General features: G+C 39.3%; 1 protein-coding gene across 4 annotated transcripts in view; it reads right to left on the bottom strand.

Moving 5' to 3' along the window:
- Plscr4 (phospholipid scramblase 4) overlaps positions 1-23,592 on the bottom strand; it is a 38,771-nt gene that overhangs the window by 5,266 nt on the left and 9,913 nt on the right. For 2 of the 4 annotated variants that reach the window (NM_001012000.1, XM_063265207.1), the window contains 5 exon segments: positions 3,795-4,021; positions 5,033-5,075; positions 7,979-8,202; positions 17,577-17,687; positions 18,790-18,817. In NM_001012000.1, coding sequence (NP_001012000.1) covers positions 3,795-4,021; positions 5,033-5,075; positions 7,979-8,202; positions 17,577-17,687; positions 18,790-18,796 — 612 coding nt within the window. In that variant the 5' untranslated portion in view covers positions 18,797-18,817. 4 annotated transcript variants of the gene reach the window in all.

Below are 23,592 nucleotides of genomic sequence, written 5' to 3'. Positions count from 1 at the left end.
CCCTAGAACCAAATATTCATAAAAGTCTACCCCTATAAGATTTAAAAAAAAAACTCAAGGTTTGGGGATTTAGAGCGCTTGCCTAGCAAGCGCAAGGCCCTGGGTTCGGTCTCCAGCTCTGAAGAAAAAAAGAAAAAAGAAACAAAAAAACCTTAAAGTTGGCATGCTAGTGAAGTATTATGCTGTGAATAGGTGATTAATGCATGCTTCACTTTGCATGACCTCCTCAAGAAACAAACTGCAGAACTTCAGGATGAAATAGTGGTTGCCAAAAACTAGTGGTGAAAACAAGGGTGAGTGGGCAGTTTGTTAATGGAGACCATTTCTGTAGTTATGAAACTGTTGGGACTTCGCTCTGTAATGACAATAAAGGAGTCTCCACAGGTGAGAAGGCTGTGCAAGGAAAATAAAAAAAATGGATGAAAAAGAAAAATATCTTACTTATATTGTTGGACAAAAGTTTGATTAATTTGTAATTTTGCTGTACTGGTTGGCTTTAATCAATTTAATCGATTTCTGACCTCCTTTATAGAAATGCAAAGGGTGTGATCTGAAACCAAAATATATTTGACAATAAATGCCTGCTACATTGGAGAAAAACAAGGATTTGAGAGATTCACCTCAAATACAAAGCTCCTATTACAAATATAATAACTGCAAAAGAGTATTGAGAACAACAGAAAATACTGATGGGCAGGCCCAATGCTATCTATTGGGAATCGAGGTTAGAGACAGGTGTGTACTGGCAAATCTGAAATGCATTCTGTCAGGTAAGAACTCTTAATTATCATACCATTTACATATCATTATTAATAGACGATTTGCAAACCCTAGGTGTTCTAATTCAGGGTCCAGACAGGACAGTTAGCATAGTGAGGAAATGAGGGAGGGGAGGAAATCAACAAGGGATTAATACTACTAAAAACAATCAAAGAGAAATAATGGAAATGAGAAAGTAATCAATCAAGCAATAAAATGCACAATGAAGAGCATCGTGACTGACAAGACAAAGCAAGAATGTGAGATTGAAGGACTCAGAACAAGAAGAAGGCCACAGAACATTCATATATACATATACATATATATATGTATATATATGCACACACACATGCATATACACATATGTATATATATACACATATCATATGTATATATAAATTAATGCCTATGACCAAAACGTCCAAGATTTCTGGGATACATTCAAGAAACCAAGTCTAAGAATCCATGGAGTAGAAGAAAAGGAAGGGATAAAATCTAAATCCTAGAAATGATTTGGCATATCAAGAGAAAGTTATTCAAACCTAAGAGGCCTTTAGAACCACGAACAAAAATGAGCAGAAGAGAACCTCTCCATAACATATCACAGTGAAGATGTAAAAAACACGTAACAAAGGACAAAGGCTATGGTGGGAAAACACCAAGCTGGGAAAAGACACACAATAGTATCAGATTTCTTCTCATCGACTCCACGACCAATAAATTATGGAATGAAAATAAACAATGGCAAACAGGATTGCAGCACTGAGCCAGGCTACGTTTTAAAACTGATGGAGAAATAAGACATTTGAGACAAGCACTCACTAAGACCCTGCATGGCAACCAAGGCAGCCTGCCAAAAATACTTAGAAACCACTTAAAGGTTATGTGCTGCCCAACATGGGTGCTGGAAAACTGAACTTGGGTTCGCAGTAATAGTTTAAGTGTACTTTTCTCAACCGAGATTCCCTTTTCTGAAATGACTCTGGCTTGTGCGACATTCACACCAATCTAATCAGCACAAATATAATTGTAAACATTTTGGCATCAAGTACTGAATCTTCCAATTTCATAAAGCAAACATTTATAGGCAGAGGAAGATCCAATATGTCCTGATATGGTAATAGTGAGAGACCTCAACACCCCACCCCCTAACATCATCAAGATTTCTTTCAAACCATAAACTACAACTAAAAACTATGTAACTTTAGAGCTAAGCTATGTCATCTATTGTCTTGTAGTAATTTATGGAACCTTTTGTAAAAATTAGTGACATTGTAGGTCCCAAAGCCGACCTTAACAGCTAGAAGAGAATTGAAACACTTCCTTATATTCTGTCAGATCACAAGAGAATAAAACTAGAAACGGCATCAAGGAAAATTACTGAAATGACACAAACGCTTGCACACTTTATGAGTACTGGATCACTGAAGAAATCAAAGAGGAAACTGAAATAAAAATACATTCAAACTCAAGTAACAACCAAGTAACAAACTAAAATAACCAGGATGCAGGCAGGACATGGAAGGGAAATATTAGAGCTGGAAAGACTTCCACTAAAGGTCAGGTCTCAAATAATCTAATGAGTCACTTAAAAGTTCTAGAAAATTAACAGCAAGCCAAATCCAAATGAGGGAAATGCTAAGTAATTATAAAGATTAGGGCAGAAAAATTGATGACTTGAAAAGATACACAAAATCAACTAAAATGATTTATTTTTGAAAAGATAAACAAGATTGAAAAATTCCTAGCCACATGAGCCAAAATAAAAAGGGCAGAAATTCACAAAATTGCAGACAAGGGAAAACAAAGTCCAATGTAATCTAAAAGTACATTTCAGCAATGCTATGAAAACAGCTTAAGCATGTGATCTGACAAAATTAAATCAAGAAGATATAAATAACCTAATCAGACCAGTGATAACCAACAAGAGTAATTGAGCAAAAATAGTATTCCCTTGATATCAAAACCATATAATGACAGAACATAAAAGAAACCCGCAGAGCACCAGACAGAAACCTCTCAGGAAAATATTGGAAACTGAATTCAAGAACTAATTAAGAAGATCATACTTCATGACCAGTGATTATACTTAATGATCCATATCAGAAATACAAGTGGCCAAGAACCCAAGACCAGATAGGCCATGGGTATAGAAGAAAACTTACTATTATTGTGCTTTCAGAAAATAGCAACAAAATGACTCTTAATGATGTATTACCCATAGTTCAGAGAAAAGCTTATTTAAGCAGATGCAGACTCCCACAAGTGGCCAATGTGCAGAGATGAGAGGGTAGGAACACTCAGCCCTAACTGGAATGCTTCCAACCTCAAGCCTTAGGATCTATTCAGAAAAGGAGGTAGAAATATTCTAAGGACACAGCATCTTCCAGGCAGGACAGAATCAATGCATATGGCCTCACAGAGACAGCTACACATGCACAGGTATGTTACCGGGTTTTTGTTTTGTTTTGTTTTGGGTTTTTTTTGTTTTTTTTGTTTTTTGTTTTTGTTTTTTTCCTTTTTATTGTTTGCTTGTTTTCTGTAACTTTTTTTTTTCTGGACCTGCGTTATGGCACGGGAGAAGCACCAAAACACAACACAGAGAGAGCATGTACACTGTAGGTCTGACTCTATCATCTGCAGGGTACTTCTGTCTGGCATTTCATCTACTTTTAAGACTCATTTTTGCAGAAATGTGTAGGCTATGATTCATCTGAGGAATGTGATAATATCAGTATAAAGCATGTGATCACCGTCCATCCCTATCTAACTCATCAGAAAGTGGCTACTGTCAAAAGAGCCTCAAGTTGTACTTGACCTCTCCCACCCCCGCCACCTATCTAATCACAGAAAAAAGGAAAACCATTAAGGTCTGTCTTGTGATATAATTCAGCTTCCTCTTTCTCCACTACTGGGTTTCAGTTTCTTTCTGAGTGGTAGGCCTAGAATGCTTCCTCGCATGTTTAGAAAGAAGCCAAACACCCTGTAATATGCAGATCGGGAAGTGACTATGAATTCCACTCGTGTTCTCTGACCTCTTGCCTCGCACAGGGGCAGCAGAAGCAACAGCAGGTGCATCGGAAAGGCCTCTGCATGGTCATGATCTCTCGGCCCAGGCAGTCAGTGACCCGGAGCACAAAGGGTCTTAGGTTCCGATAGGCATTCCTGGTAAAGTCATCTGTGTCTTCTGTTACGATATAAACCATCTGGTCTACGTTGTTCTTGATATCATATCTATTATTAGTTTCAAAGCGTGTCATCACTAAACGTTAGGATGAGAAAAAGATTTTAAGTTAGAACGAGCTTGGGGGATGGGAGAGCTCAGACAGTCTTTGTTACTTAAGTGAAAGAAGAAGAAGGAAGGAGGAGAAGGAAGGAGAAAGAGGAGAAGAAGATTAGGAGAAGGAAGAGAACTAGCAGTTGTTACAATACTCATGGTAGTAATAATGATAGTAGTATGATTGGGGCTTAAGGCCAAATAGACTTTTTAAAAATTTCAGGTGAAAATGTGAAATGCAACCAGGTGACCCATTAAGCATTTTCAGAATGTTAAACGTTTACTAAGTTTAATATGAAATTATTTTTACAGTTTCCCCACATAAATGTAATAGTTGATACAACATTCCTAGAGTATCAGAACTCAGAAAAATGTTAATAATAAAACCAGTTTAACGGAATCACACACCAGACCATGATTTAGACAGCAGACATGGTACTTGCAAATAAGAAAATAAATCCAGAATGACCAAAGTCCCTGTGCTGTGCCCAGAGGGGCACAGCCAACTCCTACCCTGAACACGAGGGACCTGTAGGGAGCTGAGATCAGAGCTACCAGACAGCGATTGTCTTTCCAGACTTATAACAATAGCCAGGCCTTCTTAGATTCTGTTTTCTCTTTGCCATTGACTGTAGTGAATGGTGGGGCTCTGGCTAGCTCAGTCCACCTTTCCCCTCCTTCTTGCACCCATCTAAGTAAGGTGAATGCAGAAGAGGGAAAGGGGCAGTGCTACAAGGGAGCCAACCAGGTTAGATGTAAGTCCTTTTGGAGTCCAAGAGATCATCAGTGCATGGGGTATGGACGGATAAGACTATATATAATAATTCACTTTATTGCTTTTATGACTCTAATGTAACAGAGAACTGTCTTCTTTCCTTAAATAACTAAAAGCCCATCAGCATAAAATAAGGGAGTAGGTATGAAGTAATACAAATTTCTATCAGGTTAAAATACCTTAATCAAAACACAATGTGAAACAAAACGAATTATACATACATTCCAGAGGCTCCAAATGCTGAAGAACGTGTATATTGTCCAACTGTGGGGACAGAACAAAAGCATTTAGAAAACAGAAAGCCAGAGATAATATTTATCAGCAAGAGAAAAGAATGTGATGATGCAATATTAAAATGTATCAATCAGGATCTGGAGAGTTGGCTCAGCCTTAAGATCGCTGGCTGTCTTTCCAGAGGAAGTCACTTGGATCCCACAATGTACATGATTGCTCACAACCATCTGCATGTAATTCCAGCTCCGGTGGGATCCGACTCTCTTTTTCTTCTCTATGGGTATCAGGCATACAATTGGTGCACAGATACATATGCGGGCCAAATACCCATATGCATGAAATAAAATAAAAATAATTAAAATGTATCCATTGATGCCAAGAATCTCTTTGAAAACTGAATGGAATGGAATCTAAACATGGAATCAATTGAGATTATCTCATCTGCATCCAACTAGATAAATATTAGCAGAGGTATCTAAATAAGAAAAACAGTTTCACATTAAAGGACAGAGCTGACTGACATCAGGGAAACATCTGTGACAACATGTTGAAGAAGCCATATTCATGCACAGAGGAATAGGTTATTTTTCCATCAACTTCTCTGAGATGGTCATACAGTAGCAAGTCAGGACGACACAGTATAAGTTAGACACAGAACATGTGATTCTATTGTGGTTTGGGGATGGTAAACTAGCCAAGGTAAGCCTTGAATAGGAGTCTCCATTTCACATGGTTTCTTGAGTGCCTCTCCCGGTGGTTAAGCACCGTGGTCACTAACAACACCAGGTTCTCGCTGGAGTGCACATTTTAGTATTGAAGCCATGAGGGTAGCACCATGTGAGTAAGATTTGAAGGAGAGGAAGCATTCTAAGATAGCAGTCCATCAACAAAATGATTAGGAATGCCATTAAAGAAACTTCTACTTGAATGGGATTGGAATCACATTAAGGATGAACAGTTTGATGGTTCTAATATCAGTTACACTTCAAAACATCCCAGCAAAAGATAAAGAGTTCCCTCTAGGACAGAGGAATCATTATCAACATAATTCTAAGTCGTTTAGATCATTAGACCGTTCATAATCACTGAGCACGGATGCTGCCTAAAATGTTGCATTTGATCAAAATTCATCAAACAATGAAAGCTATATGAATGTAACAACAAGATTTAAAACAACATGGATGACACATGAGGCAATTAGTTCAAAGAGGATATAGGAGGACATGATTCATAAATATATATAAATCTGATATAAATTAATAAGGAGACATTGCAGGGTCATTTCATATAAGATATCAAAATGGCTGCTAAAGTTGTTTGTGGTTTCTTCTGTAAAATACTAAGAAATTAGAATATAGAAATATAAAAATATCTACTATGTGGTGAAAGTATCTACTGAAGGGCAAAATGTTCTTACCGTGGCTGTGCCAGCAAGGAATAGACAAACAGGCAGAGCCCCTGCAAAGACAAAGCTCTGGAAATATTCTAAAGCTGCGGTGGGTAAGGGCTCTTTGTAGTCTTAACAAAGTATCATGTGATCTGTGTGAGAGATCTCAAGACACCAAACAGGGGAATGACACAAGAGTAACTAGTAGTGCCCAGAGCCTACATTTGTAGAACATGCCTGCTGGCTAACCAAAGGACAGCCATTACCAGTTTATCCACTAAAACTTCTCACAGCAACATTACAGGCTGCCACTGACCAAACCATTTCATAGATAATAAGAGTTGAAGACTACAAGGTTAGAGTTAGTGAACGTAGAGAGGAATAAAAGCCAGGTTTGTCTACCTCCAAACCTCTTTCATTCTCATTTATTTTAAACTCAAATAATTGCTGAAAGGGAAAACAATTCATGAAATATGTTGATTTACTCTCAGAGAAAAAGCGGATAATGACACACCTTTTCCAAAAGGTTTTGGGTTTCAAAATCTTTGGATATCTCATTGGGTACAGAAATGGGGCTTTCTAAATGAGATTCATTGTAGTCACTTCTGAAAGCCTTTTGAACAACAAATGCATCTATTAAGTTTGTTTAAGCAACTTTAATAAGAAATATCATTCCCATAAGATTCAAATTCTTCTATTCTAACCACTGACCTTCAGATATCTGCAGTACAACAGTGTAACTGTGATTTTCAACACTTAACACAAACAGGTCCCTTCACAGGGAGAACTAGAAACTGATAGGTCAACTGCAAAAATGTTTAGTTAACTACACGGAACACATTAAATTGAGACGTTCTTCTAATTAATGTACTTAAAATACTCCCTTTTCCAAAATCAAAACGAGACTTATAAATTAAAAGGCACTTCCACAATTAGCTTTATCTTATTTTCACCAAGTTTTCTTTTGCAGGTTTTAAATATCATTTGTACAAAAACTGTATCTCACACCAGCTCTTATCCTATCATCATAATTCATATAGACACAGAAACTGGGGAGTCACGTGCCCTATAAAAGGGACACGGATTTTAGTTTGAAGCAACATTTTATACTTATTTAAATTGATGTGTTTGGAGGTCCAGGGGTGTTAAAGAGAGCCCGAGATGTTGAGAAGAAGCCAAGGCGTTGAACATTCTATGATTCCCCCTCCCTTTGTCTAGTGTTCTCTTCTTACTTTGGTTTTCTTAATGAGTATGTTTTGTTTTTAAGTAAATGGCATAGCATCAGGTTTTAGTGGCTCTCATTCCTAGTTTTCTAATTTCTTTCAGAAAGTCACACTGAACACTTTGAAAGTTATGTTTGTTGCATCAAGAACGAGTATGTCCTATGAACGCATCCTTGTATTCACTGGCTACCTGTAAAGCCACCACCGCCAGCCTCTACTGTCAGTGACTTATCTCCCTGTGTGCTCTAGCCAACATCTTGTTCCCTCTCCTTAAACCCTAGGGCCATACTTCATAGAAAAATGCTTTGGATTTAATAGAGTACCTGAGCCAAGTATTCCAAACCAGGAGGGCAGTTGGGCATTGGAGCTGGCCCCGGCATCCACATTATGGGAGCAGGCTGACTCGTCAAGGGATATTTGCCAGGCTGGTACTGGATTGGATGGGTACCACCGGTAGGATGGTACAAGGGGATGGCACCGGGCTGCTGGGGAACGTAGTATCCCATAGGCAAGCCTGCAGATGGAGGGGCAGCTGGTCCAGCAGGGCCTGTGTTCTCAAACAAATGAAAGTACTATGCATTATCAATGTGGTGTATTAGAAGTTATATATTTTTTACATGAGAAAATAACCACACAACATGTTCTTAAAGAAAGTAAGTCCTGCTGCTCTCTGAGTACCCAAATATCAACCATGCACTAAGGGGATTATTCACATATTAGTTCACCCGATCCTCTGAAAACTTGTGATGTCATAATGCCTATTTCACAGATATAGTAATGGAGTTCAACACACTGAGAAATAAGACAGCCTCTCACTGCATGAGGAGTCTCTTCTTTGGGGATCATACATGCATTTCATTGGTTTTAATGAAGTTAGCACGAGGTCTGACATGCAATTATCACTGTCATTTACAGCGTATTGCAAAGGGGTCCTTAACTATGTATCCTGGACTGTCTGTTCAATCGCTCCTTTTTGCCTTTCATCTGGTCCTCAGGCAGTTTCTCTCAGAGTCAACTTCTTAAGTTTTGTTTCTTACTCAGACCGCCACAAGTGGAGTGGTTTCAACAAGTGTTCCCTTCCCTGGCTCTAAGCTGCGGACTCCCAAGATCAACTGCAAATCTAGCCTTTGCTAATCTACTTCATGGCCGGGGGTGAATACCTTCAGGAAGACCCAGGCCATCAATCTCATGCCATCGTTCATAAGATCACTAACTCATAAGGGTTTCACTCTCATGACCTGAGCAAACCTCAAAACAGACACTCCCTCCCAGCCATTCTTATAGGTCCCAGCTGGTGAACTTGGTTAAGGTAGGGTTATGAGATGCTCAGTCCAAAGTACTTATCCATATTTATGGCCAATTCTTCACACCCAACCACTATCCAACATCTGATGAACACTGTCTCTGTCATTACAAATCGTTTAAAATCCCAGGAACAGCATTTTCCCATGTTTTTTTTTTTAGAAGGGCATGAAGATTATTAAAATGTTATAAAATAACTAACGCATCTGCTGGGGTCATGTTTGCTGGACAGGAGTACAGAAAAACAAAAACAAGGGATCTAAATTTCAAAACTTGGTTGTTTAAGTGCACTACTGTCAAATGTGTAAGAGGGTTATTTGGGGGTCGTTTCTTTAATTGTGCCACAATACAGTAAGTGCTTCAAAAATAGCCTGGAATTCTCAAAACAGAGATTCCTGGCTCAGTGTCCGGTTATCAAACACAATGTCCAAGTCAAAATAACGAAGAAAAACATCTTGACGATCCTTCTCTAAATATATAATTCAGCGGGCTTTGTTGCTGCTGTTGCTGCTGCTGCTGCTGCCGCTGCTGTTCTCCCTGCTAGAGAAGTTGAACAACCATCCCCACTGACTAAATTCAGATGCCTTCTCATCTGAACAGTCACTCTTATTTCTTCCTCTCTCATTTCTAGAAACCCTTCTCTGTGGTTTGCCCAGGGTGGGCATGCCGTGTAGATGGTAGTGGACAGTATGCAACCTGGGAGTCAGGTTTCTCTCCATCCGTATGTTTTCAAATTCTATTTACGTATAGCACACGCATTGCTCTTGCAATATTTCATTGGTTTTTATGGTTCATTAGCATTCTGCGATGTGGAATATATAACATTCTTTCAGTTCTTTAATTCAGGTTTACTGTGGTGATTATAACAACAGTGTTGTCGTCATCCATGTACACATTTCATGTACACATTTTGTATGAACATTATTTTTTTTAAGCAACTTAGGGAGGAAAGGGTTTATTTCATCATGGAGGGGCAGTCAGGGCAGAACTCAAGGCAGCGGCTGAAGCAGAGGCTACAGAGGAGGGCTGCTTACTGGCTTGATCCCCATTGCTTTATTTTATTTTATTTTATTTTATTTTATTTTATTTTATTTTATTTATGTCTGAGTATTCTGCTGCAATACATCTGCAGGCCAGAGGAGGGCATCAGATCCCCTTACAGATAATTATGAGCCGCCATGTGCTTGCTGGGACTTGAACTCAAGACCTCTGGAAAAAACAGCCAGTGCTCTTAACCACTGAGCCATTTCACCAGTCTGTGAACAAATATCCTGGCAGGACTGGAACTCTCTCCATAGACAAGGCTGGCTTCACACTTAGAAAGATCCACCTGTCTCTGCCTCCCAAGTGCTGTGATTAAAGACATCCATTAAAGGATTAAAGGCTAGGAGTTCTTCTTGGGCTGAGGATTGAGTAATTTGCGAAGGACACTACCAAGTATGTGACAAACGGAGAATTCAAACACTCTGACTACTAAGGTTTTCCTTTTAAAGCATTTTTTAGATTTTAAATTTTAAAGCATACAACTTGCTCTCAGTGAGACATTTTCACATAGGCATCATTGTCTCTTGTCCCCAGTCATCTGTCCTCCTCCTAAGCTCCCTCATCCTTATCATTCCCTTGATGGTCCTCCCCATCTCCAAAGCATCTGTCTCCGTGCCACATGTATTCTACTCCACTACACTGGTTCTCCTTCCCTCATATGCTGATGGTCATCCAGGCTGGATCTGTTGTTGATGGACATCTAGGAAAGTATCTTTATGGCATTCTGACTTGGCATACTTCGGGTCCATAACCGTGAACGATGTAGCCAAGTCACGTGGCGGCTCTGTTCACCTTTCTGAGCAAGATCCACAATGATTTCTACTGTGGCCGCATGAATCTACACATTCAGTCCACCCACCTTGAGTAAGGACCCTTCTTTTTCTGCACATTCTCTCCAGCATTTGCTAACTTCTTTTTTAAATAATGGCCATTCTGACTGGGATAAGACAACATATCAATAAAGTTTAATTTACACATTTCTGACCATAAAGATGTTGAACACCTTTTCAAATATTTTTTTTAGGGTCTAGCCAGATGCTTAAGTGGGTAAAACCATTTATAGTACAAGTCTAATACCCTGAGTTCCGTCCTCAGAACTCAGTAAGAAAAGAGAACCAACTTCCAGACTTGGCCTCTGACCTCCACACACTCACTGAGACCTTTGTGTTTGTGTACCTCCCGACCCTTGTAATGAAATCTTAAAAGTGTTTTTGGGAGTTTGTGTTTCCTCTTCCGAATTGCCCTCTCAGTTCATTTATAGATTAGGTTTTTGTTGATTTTTGCGGTTTATTATTCTGGATATTAATATTCTATCTGATGTGCAGTTGGCAATGTTTTCTCCGTTCTGTAGACTGGCTCATAATTCTCCTTTTGGCCTTGGCTGTACAGAAGCTTTTTCATTTCCTGCAACCCCATTTGTCCGTTCTTGGGAGTTTTTCTTGTAAAGTCCTTCTTTTAAATGTCTTAACCTGTGCCTTGATTGTGAAGTTTTTCTATAGCAGTTTCAGAATTTCAGGTCTTACATTGACCTATAATCCATTGTGTGTGTGTGTGTGTGTGTGTGTGTGTGTGTGTGTGTGTGTGTGTGTAGAATGAGAGATACAGATCTAATTTTATTCTTTTATGTATGAGTGTCCAGTTTCCCTAGCATCATTTTTTAAAAGAGGTTGTGCCCAGTTGCTCCCAGTGTATGACTGTGACAACTTTGTTGAAACTTTGGTGGCTATATCACTGTAGATTTATCTCTGAATCCTACATTCTAGTGGCTTATGTGATGGCCAGTCTTGGTTGTCAAATTGACACATTGGGGAACAGGAACTCTTCACTGAAGAATTGCCTCCATCAGATGGGCCCACGAGCATCTCTTTGGGCCATTTTCTTGGTTAGTAGATGATGTTGATGTTAGACGGCCCTGCCCACTGTGAGCAGTGACATCTTTGGGCCAGTGGACCTGGGACCTCACAGGCCCTGTACAAGGACAAAGCTTTGCAAGTCAGATGCAATATGCAGGGTTCCTCCAACGTCTCTGCTTCAGCTCCTGCCTTGAGCTCCTGCTCTGGCTTCCCTTGATGAGGGGATGGATTATGACCTAGAAACTGAAACAAACCCTTTCCATACCTAAGTTAGTTTTGTTCAGCATTTGATCAGTAATGGAGAACAATCTACATGTCTGCTTTTGTGCCAGTATCATAAAAATGACTATAGCTCTTTAATACAATTTGAGATTATGCATTTGGGCGTTTTCCTTGTTGTTGTTGCTTTTCCCTGCTTAGGATACATTAGGCTATACTGACTATTTTTTTTTTGGTTCTGTGTGCATTTTAGTATTATATGTTCTAGTTTTATGAAGAATGAAATTGAAATTTTGTTAGGGTTGTGTGCAATCTGAAGATCATTTTCAATAATTCAACCACCTTTACGACGACAGCTTCCATTTCATGGGCAGGAGAGGTCTCAGGTCTTCATTCATTTCTTTCCTAACTTTTTAAAACCTTTATGCTTAGGACATATGTTCTTGGGTGTTTTGTTAGGTTGACGCCTCTGTGAATGGAGTTTTTCTTGGCAAGCTGTAATCGGTCTATACTAAGGCAACTGGTTTTTTATGCTGTTTTTGCATCCTGACAATTTGCTGAAAGTGTTTATTAGGTCTAAGTGCTTCCTGATGGCGTTTTAAGGATCCTTTAAGTAGAGAATCATGTCATCTGCAAATAGGAGGACTTAGAGTTTTGTTCCTTTTTCTTTATAGTCTTCTTTCTCTTGTTTTACTGTTCTAGCTAAGAGTTCAAGCACTGAACTGAGTAAGGATGGAGAGAGTGGCGCCATTCCATGTTTCAAATGAGAAAACTCACTTTTTTTTCTTATTTGGTATAATATAAATTATAGATGGCACCTATACAGCCATTATTATATTGGGATATGTTTTTTCTGTTTTTAGTTTCTTTAAGGTTCTTATCATGAAAAGATGCCGAACTGACAGAAGCCTTTTCCGCATCTATATTTCTGCATTTTATAACATTTACTATATTATTAACTACATTACCTCAATATCCCAACTGCATTATAAGCAAGGATTAGGGACACTCATTAGGGGACTCTGTGGAGGGCTGTAGAGCTCGCAACTCAACTGCCAAAAACTACTTCAATCCTTAAATTTCTCTCTGCTCCCCTATCCTCCCTAGTCATAGAAGCAAAGTGGTCTTGTATTAACCAACACTGAGAAAAATAACCAGTTGTGCAGGGGACCAAAATTCCTGCAATTTAGGCATTAGTTTTTGAAGTTAAATGAATATGTGACATCCCAATCTATGATAAAAGCTTGTTAACAAAGTCTTGAACTATAAAATCAATTCTCTAATGCTATCTTAAAATGAAGCTATGAGGTAAACATTACTTTATCTAGGGAGCATTAATCAAATCAGCCTAGGAGCCAGTTACTTTGATTGAGGCCAGACAGAGACTTACACACTCATTACTGCCTTCTGTATTTTGGAGCATATTATTGTTTGTAAGAAAAGCAAATGGTTATTATAAAGCACTTAACTGCTGTAGTCATGGAGAAACACATAGTGTATTAAGGGATGACAGAAGTGGCTTCTAACCAATGAAGACAAGATGAACTACGACATAAATGCTGACTCATTCACCCTGGCTCTCTATGGCAAGGAAAGGACTTATGAGAACAAAGATCAGAACAAGAACTGAACAAAGCAGGCTCAACTCTGTAGAAGGAAGGGCTGTGTGGAGGTGTTCATAGACAAGGCTAGAGAGCAGGGCAGACCTTATGTTATGTATCTACATCTTGAACTCTATGCCATGAGGAAAAAGGATAGGTGTTTCACATTTGTAATCCTTAGTACACAACACTACATTAGCAAGAGGTGCTTGCTAGCATCCAGATGTAAGGCAATTGTGTTGAAGAAAAGATCAGTGAAACTGGCATTTTAAAAAATGTGTTGACTCATTAGTGGACTGGTTATTAAAGAACAATGATAATATTTCTGGTTTGTGTTCCTACCTGCTTCCAAAGTGTGGAAAACAAAGTACAAATATGGGAGTAATATGTCAAATTTGGTTCAGTGGTTGTGTTTGAGAACATGTATCTATGCAGAGAACGTGGTGGTATCCAGGCAGGTGCAACGGAAAATCTGAAGTGTAATGTGCTAAAATGGGTCAGAATGGGATTTATAAGTATCTTAAAGTACACAAAACTAGTTGGATTATCAAGTTCATTTCATAAGAGAGTAGAAAAAAGAAGAGGAAGAGTGGACAGAAGACAGGGGGAGCCATGCAGGACTCAAGAGAATGCCAAAGAACACTGAGAAAACCAGCTTGTAAGGATAGGGATAGAGTTCTTGATTGTAGAAGTTAGGTGCAGTTCTTCCTCCAAGCCCCATGCTCCCAGAAATAAGACTCAGATTAAAAAATATATTTACAAATACCTTGGTCCCATAGCTAGGCTCTACTCTGACTAGATCATGACTACAGATAACCCATATTTTTTAACCTACATTCTAGCACCTGGCTGGTTACCAGTGCTCAGGCACCCTGTGTCTCTCTCCTCACATCTTTCCAGGCAAAGCTCCCTCCTGGCTCTGTCCTAGAATTCTTTCTCCTCCCAGATGTCCCACCTCTCATTTCCTGCCTAAGCCATTGGCCAGAGGCTTTTTAATTGTCAGGTGATGCATCCCACAGAATACACAAGATATTCTCTCTACACTTGATAAAGACTGAAAGTACATATAATTAAATGATTGGTAATGGTAATTTAAAATGCTTTTAACTTAAAACTAAATGAGAACCAAGATGAGTATCTATAGAAGAAGAATGAGAGGCATTTTAAGTTTAAGCTTATCATGAAGAATGTACTGTAATTACTGAAAGAACTATTATGAGGGTGCTGAACTAGGAGTCAGGGATCCTTCCTCAGATTTTCAAAACCCTCATTTAAAGACTACTAATCATTATATTATGTAAATGAGTCAATTACCATATCTTGTACATTTCCTATAAAAGCACTTAAAGTAATAATAGTTGATGATCAGTAGCCAGACGAAAAGTAGAATTTATGTTAAGGACTTATTCAGTACAATGGTTAACTTCCTAAAATTATGTACAAATTTATATAAATGAGTGATTTTTATTATAAGTATGTACTAACCCCTGTTAAAAATGAAGAAGAAAAACTGTGGAAAAGTTGTGTATAAGAAAGTGGCACATTATGTTTCCTTCTGAATTGAAAATTGCCTGTAATGGTTTTGACTATTTCTGTAGGAGAACAAACTGAAAAAAAATACATGTTTAACTTTGTATAAACACCATACCTCACATTAATTTACAGAGAACTCTAGTATAAAGCTTTCTGCCAATGTCAGTGTGAGAAACTGCCTATGGGATTTTCATACCTAATAATCTTTGGTATTACCATTGATTTTTACTTCAAAAAGTCATACTATTTTGTCTTCTCTAATAGATTCCATGTAACCATGGTTTATTTATTAACTATGCTTTTAATAAACAATACAGGGCATTATTTCTGGTTGGAAAAATACATTTAGAACTAGATTGGAAAATAAATGCTATTTGAATTAAATAATTTCATTAAACCAAAATTTGCAAGTATACTATTTCTGGTTTCTGTGAATTAGAAGAACATGATTCATGCTGCTAGAATTGACACTTCCCTGAGTTGTTGGACTTGGAGGTGCCACAGGCTGCAAAAACAGGATAAGTTCTTGCCAATGCTCTTCATCCCCAAACTGAACTTGATGGCACAGTCTTATTGCTCAAAATACAAAGCATTCACTTTGAATATAGATATAGACCCATAAATGAGGCTGGAACTTAACTAGAAGCCTTTTCCTCAGTGGCTGGTTTTCATAGTACCAGAAGGTACTACATAGGCTGCTGAGATGGGGAAGCCATTAACCAATGTTCCCAGTGAGTTACGATATTGACTTTTTAGGCAAAATGTGCCCAGTAGTAAAGCAGAGGCATAGTTATGATGAACATGAAGAAGGCCTGGTGCAAAAAGACAATGCCTTGTAGACACAGCACAGCTGTTGGATTCCTGACCCACAAAAGCTGTGGCGATCTGCTCACGAGGCTTCGCAGCTGCTGGAGGACTGTTAGCAGTTAATGGTTGCGGGGAAAGAGGGTATCATTTTCCTGTAGCCTATGTTCCTGCAAGCAATGCTAATTAAACTCTATGACACACATACACACACACACATACACACACACACACACACACACACACACACACACACACACACACACACACAAACGGGGTGGAGGGTGCAGGGAGAACCAAGACACACAGAGACAGAGACACAGAGAGAATCGCAAAGGCAGACAGACACACAGGGAAAGACACAGATAGGGAATACACACACACACACACACACACACACACACACAGAGAGAGAGGGGGGAGGGAGACAGAAACAGAGAGAAAAAGAGACACAAAAGCAGAGGGACACACAGGACACACAGGGAGAGACAGGGAAGAGAGACAGAAACATACGAGAGAGAAAAGAGGGGGAAGGGAGAGAGAGAGAGAGAGAGAGAGAGAGAGAGAGAGACACGAAGGGCAGGAAGACTGAGACAGACACACAGAGAGAGCTAGAGAAAGACAGAGAAAGGAAGACAGAGAGAGGGACACAGAGAGATAGTGAGAGACAGAGATTGAAGTAGGAAGGGATTTCCTGGATGAAGGTTTCAGCAGAAGAGAGAGGAGTGACAGAGTAACCATAGGCATGTGTAAAACTGTCCTGTCAACTATTGTTAAAAGATGTGGTCTACCCACTAGGAGGCAAACACAATGACTTGTCACTGTTGGTGACAATTCATTAGCAGTACACTTGGCATTGAATCCATTTTTAACCGACCTGTTTAATGTGAAGAAAGTCTCCTGGGACTGAACCCATGGCCTTCATTTTCTAGACAAAGTCTCCTACGACTGAGGTAAATGCCTAACTCCACCTATTTTTGATATAGAGAAAACCCAAGAAATTCCCATACTGACCAGATCCTGATTTTAACAGTGGGTTTTCCTTGAACGTGGTGTGATTATTTCCTAAAATGACTATTTTCTCCCAAACTTACTCTAGAACTATGGGAGTCTCCACCAATAGTGTCAAGACATAACAATCCATCCCATAGTGTCAGAGTCACTACTTACAGCTATGCTCTGCCCCTTCGTCTCCCCTGACATTTACCCATAGTGCCTCATACCACATCTTCACAAACTCTATGTAAGACTCAGGTAATTTCCTTGTCTATCAAAGCCGGCTTTACCCAACACTGCTTTCTTCCAAAATCTGGTAGTGTCAGACAGCACCCTGTTCTGTATCCCCGTGGCGTTCTCTTTTACTGTCCACTAAGAACAGAGGGGATCATTCCTACTTTGACGACTCACAACCTCCGTGCCTTCCAATCCACAGCCTGGGCTCACAGGAATATGTTCAACTGGCCCGCTGTCAACTCTCCGTATTTATTGGTTAAATCAAATGTTTGTTTGAGAAATTGACCTTAACAACTGCTTATGGTATTCCAGAAGAGGTTGATTCACCTTACCTGGTACAAAATGAGAATTGTAGTCAGGAGGAGCATCGGGCACAGCAGTTGTTGCTTTTACCTGATTTTCCGCTTCTTCTGTAGGCTGCTCAGGGGCTGTGGGGACCACACCTTGAGGAAGAGAGGGACATGACCCACACAGTAAGCGATAACATGATTGCAAAATGCAGCCATTTTTGTCTCTTATAATAAGCACAGAAAAATACACTCATAATTCTTATGAAACGCGCCTGTTAATAAATTTCATGAATGTTGGGCTGAATGTAAGTTCTGAAAAGGAAACTAAACATCACACTGTGTTTGTGGCTGCAGCCTAAGCTTTCATTGCTCCTGCTGACCACCTGCTGACTCCCACCTACACAGTTAATCTCCTGCAGGCAAGAGAGGTTCTTTGTCTGAGGAACACTGGAAATATAAAGCTAATTTTTATAGCCTTTTGGAGACATGGTATCTAAATTGAAAACCTTAAATAAATTCTCAGTAGTTACAGCCATAAACACATCAGTCAGACTTGGTTCAGCCTATGTCTGCTGTGACTCAGACTCTTACTGAATTCTTCCTAAAAGCCACTTGGTCCCAGTGTCACAGAGGTGGCTGCAAGGATGGTACAGAAGCCATTGTATTATACTATCTCTTGTTCTCTCGCTGAGATTAAAGGAAATCCTTACTTGACTCACTGTAAGAAAGGGCCTCAGTTTCATAAATAAATGGCTGAATTTTATATCAGAGGAAACAAAAGACCCTAACTGTGAGGCAGAATCATCACCTCTTTTGCCTCTAGGCCAAAGATCACCACATCCTCTCACAGCGCTCCTCTCTGGATTTCTCTCCCAACTTTCTTTTGCTTCACCTGATTTCTGTTAAACACTCAGAAACCTTTCAGGCCTGCATGCAACCGTGAGCTGTTTTTACTCCTTTCCTTTCAGAGCATTAATATGTTCAAGTGAACGTGCATACCCATATATCTAAAGGGTCAAATGGTGTAAATGCTCAAACATGTCAGAATAAAATAGACCGTTTCAAAGAAAACAATCAGTTAAAATTGGGACTGGAGTGAGGGCCAAGCTCTTAGGAGTACTTATTGCTTTTGCAGAGGACCCAGCTGGAGATCTCAGCACCCACACTAGGCTGCTCACAACTGCCTGCAACTCCAGCTTCACACATGGACCTTAAAAATAACAAAATAAATTTTAGAAAATTGATAAAATCTTACCTGACATTTTTGTGGATTCTAATTATTCCTGTAAAAGAAAATATGTTAATATCTTTATGTATATATACAATGTATGTATACGACAACAGAAATAATAGAAAGTTTACGAACTCAAAGGAACTGAACATCTCACTACCAAATGAAAAATGGATCAAGACAAGAATCGAGTCTTGAAAATGAAAAACTCTTTAGAATTGAATGAAAGTGGAAGTGGAAACGCAACATCCCCAAACCTATGGAACAATGAAGGAAGGTCTAAGAAGCATGTTTATAGCACCTAAATTTAAAAAAACCTGGAGAGATTTCATATTAATAACAGTGATACATCTAAATGCTCCAGAAAAAAACCAAGAAGAAATAATACCCCAAAAGACACCTTTAACCCCAGTACTCAGGAGGCAGATACAGGCAGATCTTTGTGAATTTGAGGCCAGCCTGGTCTACACAGCTTGTTCTAGAAGGGCTAAGGCTACTGAGAGAAATCTTGTCTTGAAAAACAAAAAGCGTAGCAAGGAATAAACAATCAAATCCAGGGCTGAAATCAACGACACAGAAATAAAGAAAAATACAAAGAATCAATGAAATAAAGAATATTGGGGGAAATCAACAAGATTCACACATCCTAGACAAATTAAAAGATAGAGAGAGGAGAAACAAATTAACAAAATTAGAGATGAAAAGGGGATTACCACAAACACTGACAAAATTCATAGGATCGTAATAACACATTTTAAAACTCTGTATTCCATCACCAAAGTGGAAATGAAATTTCCTGATATACACGACCTACCAAAGCTAAGTCAAGATGAAACAAACAACTTAAACAGATCCACAACCCCTAGCGAAGTAGAAGAAATAAATAAAATTCTGACATCCAAGCCTCAAACCAACCAACCAACAAACCAACCAACCAACGAACCAACCAACGAACCAACAAACAAAAAACCCAAAGCCAGATTGATTCCATGCGGAATTCTACCAGACTCTAAACGAACACAGCGCTCCATAATACAGATACTGAAAGAACACTTCCTAATTGTTTTATGAAGCTTCTACTATCTTGATATTAAAACACAGAAAGTCCTGAAGTTCATATTCCTTATGAACACGGATGTAAAAGTTCTCAATAAGATACTTGCAAACAGAATCCAAGACATCAGAAAGATTATCCACCGAGACTAAGTTGGCTTCATCCCCAGATATGTAGTGTGGTTCAGCATAGGCAAATCAATAAATGCAATGCAACATATAAACAGACTAAAATATAAAAATACACATGATCATTAGATGCAAAAAAGACTGCTGACAAAATTCAATGTCCCTTCATGATAAAAGCTCTGAAGATACTATGGATACAGGGGACATTTTTCAGCATAATAAAAGTGATTTATAGCAACCCCATAGCAATATCATCCTAGACAGAGAAAAACAAAGGATTTGCACTAAAATCAGGACAAGACAATGATGCCCACTCTCTTCATACTTTCTCAGTATAGCACCTGACATCTTAGCTAGAGCAATAACAATATAATCCTTCACAAACATGAAAATGCTCTCTTCAACTTCATGTGGAAAACACAAAACAACCAGGATAGTTGAAAAAACAATCCTGGATATCAGAACTGTCAGAGTTCTCACTCTCCCATATTCCAGCTTCTGCTATAGAGTTAGAGTGACAGATCCAGCCTGGGGCTGGTGTGAAAACAGACATACTGATCAATGAATCTAATTCAAGACACAGACATAATTGCACACGCTGAGATTTGGCAGTCTTTTGTACATGCCTAATAGGTGTTGTGATGGCAGATGTAGTAAAATAATACATTCTTCAAGTACTTGAGGTTGGAACTAAATCCTATAACTATGACAGGAACACAGTAGGGCTTTTGATTTAGTATAACCCAAGCCTAGGTGCTACCTTCAGACTGAGCTTTTGCAGTTTTTTTGTTCCCTTCCTTCCCTTCCCTTCCCTTGCATTCCTTTCCCTTACCCTTCCTTTCTCTCTACTTTCTTTGTCTCTTTTTGTTTGTTTCTTTGTTTCATTCCTTTTTTCAGTCTTTGTCTCTTTGTTTCCTCTTTCTTCTTCCTTCCTTCCTTCCTTTCTTTCTTTCTTTCTTTCTTTCTTTCTTTCTTTCTTTCTTTCTTTCTTTCTTTCTTTCTTTCTTTCTGTGAGGAATAGAGAATGTTTCTCTATAGCCTTGGCTGGCCTATTGGCGATGTAGCCTAGCCATCCACCATGCAATATTACACCTTGACCTCACTTCCCTCACAGATCAGGGAATCTATATGTATGTGTTTCCAATTACTAAACATATCTATTCCTGCATTGTGAAAGTAGGGGAATTCCAGGGAGTATGTTTTCACACTCACAGATTGACTTGGAGAAGGGTTTCTGTTATAAACCATGATTGTTTACTTTCCATAAGCCCCTACTCTGATTGGTTGGTTTCTATATTAGACTCTACTCTGAATGGTTGGGTTCCTTAAGCCCATACTTTCTGATTGGTTGGTTTCTATATACTTCTACTGTGATTGGCTGGTCATAGTAATGTTGAGAGGTTTCTAGAATAGTAGCTATTTCAGAGCCAGTGTGTAGCAGTTTTTGAATAGTATGATTAATTTCTTTCCTTTACTTTATAGCTATCGTAAAATAAAACTCACTTTTAAAAGATCCTTTGAAGAAACGGGGAAGAAAAAGTCCAACTGTCAGTATTATTCTTATAGGGTCCTTTTTCAAGAAGAATTAATTGGGTTTCTCTTCTGTCAAGGAGTTCTGGGTCTATAAGCTGACTGTAAATGGCTGGTTTTAGATGAGACTGATACACCTTAGAGCCCTGAGGGAATACAGAACCTCAATTGGGAAAACAGCCTCCCCCAGATTGGTTTATGGTGAATCTAAATTGATGCAGGAAAATCCAGATCACTGTCAGTAGTGCTACCCCTCATCAAGAAGAGATGAAGCCAGTAAACAGCACTCCCTCATGGCCTCTACATGGACTGTGATAGGGAACTATGAGCTGAATCCCCTTTCCCTCACAGCAAAACCCATAAAAGCTCAGATATAAACAAATACTAATGAAATGAAGCAGAGCATGCATTCATATCGCCTCACAGGCTGTAAGTGACAACTCTCCCTACCTCCTTTCAGCCACTAGGGCCTTTTCTCATCAACTTAGATTCTCTTTCTTTTCCTTTAAAGTTTCACAATACAATTCTAGCCAAAATATCTTGGAAGCACAATAATTTCCAGTTGGTACAAGTAAGAATTCTGTCATCTTCATCCTTCCTTAATAGTTAGTACATTGTTTCAGATGTTCTGTCAATCAGCAATGGTGAGGCATCAACACTGGTTTCCGCCTTCATCATTTCTAGAAACTAGTTCTGGAAACTGAGGCACATCTCAGGTTAGTATGCCTGCTGAAGGCTTGGCATTTGGGGACAGATGATTCACATGGGGGTATGTACAGACGCCTGGACCGTAGGAGAGAGAGACACAGTCAGGACACAAAGCCAGGTGGGGCAAGGACCTGCTTCCTTGTAAGGCAGCTGCCGCTGCTACTTCGAATGACGTCTGGCAGCAACGGAAGCCATATTAAACATCGCACATTCTAACCTACCTATGTTGCTGTTCTTTTCTTATACATAATGCTTGCCAACATATTGTGTAAGAAGAATAATTTCCAGTTGGCAGAGACAAGAGTTCTTAGTCCTAGAATAGTCAGTGAACTGAGGGACATGTTCTTGTCACTCAGCGCAGCTAAGCAGGCTGAGACACGAATACAGAAGATTGCTGTTACGTTTCCCTTGTGCAAATCATGACATGATGTAGCATCCCATGAAACCAGAAGTTCTAACACACACACACACACACACACACACACACACACACACACACACACGGAGATTTGAAAGTTCAGTCACAAGACCCAAGCTGGTCAGAAATTCACGGTGAAGCACTGGACTTGTGCTGATCTCTGGGAGGGAGGGAGGGAGGGTCTTTTGTTTGGTTGGCTTTGGGTTTTTCTTTTGTTATTTTGTTTGTTTCTTTATTTATTTGATTGCCAGGTGAGAATCTCTTGGTAGACGCTTTGAAACTAGAATATGCATTCTAAAACCCTGGCATTTGCCTGTCTTTTAAGCCTATGTTTTTAAAAAGGACAAAAAAGATGGAGACTTCTTCCTGCTTCTCAGCTGAGGAAAGCCCTATACAAAGTACCCAAGTCTCCCGTCTGTTCAGTGAATCAAAAATGCAATTAATTTCTGGGCCACGATATCCTTTTTAAATCTTAATCCTCACTTAAAGACACCTGAGGCAAAAAAGAAGACCAGGCAGCCATCCAATAGTGCAAGCCAGCACTCGGCTGACAGCACACACCCAGCCAGGTCTATGGTGTGACTCTGAGGTGAGCATGAGAACCCGGCTCTTTTTCAGGTTGTCCTGTGTATCAGAGAAAGACTGACTGTGGGACCAACCTCCAAGGACTGCTGTATAAGGTTCTGTGGAGACAATGTGAAGCCCTCACACAATCCTCAGGTGATCGGCATTACTACGGATTCACCAGTAAATTGTGCATGCATAGCCATACTGTTTAATATGCTCTGGTACTTTGTCGGGTCAGCATGGACCAGCTAAACAACTGCCAGACCAACCAGGGCTCTGGGCAAGTACTTTCCTCTCCCTGAGGGAGGAGTTCTAACAGATAGAATTATAAGTATACAAAGGAGCGTGCTACTTAGTTGCAGCCAAAAAAATGTGACAAATGTTGGATTAACAGAATTTCTTTACCAAGCTGTATGTTTTTC

This window comes from Rattus norvegicus, chromosome 8 (genome assembly GCF_036323735.1).
Source record: "Rattus norvegicus strain BN/NHsdMcwi chromosome 8, GRCr8, whole genome shotgun sequence".
NCBI classification, from domain to species: domain Eukaryota; kingdom Metazoa; phylum Chordata; class Mammalia; order Rodentia; family Muridae; genus Rattus; species Rattus norvegicus.
The sequence above is the reverse complement of the archived record's forward strand: the minus strand, read 5'-3'. Positions and strand labels throughout refer to the sequence as shown.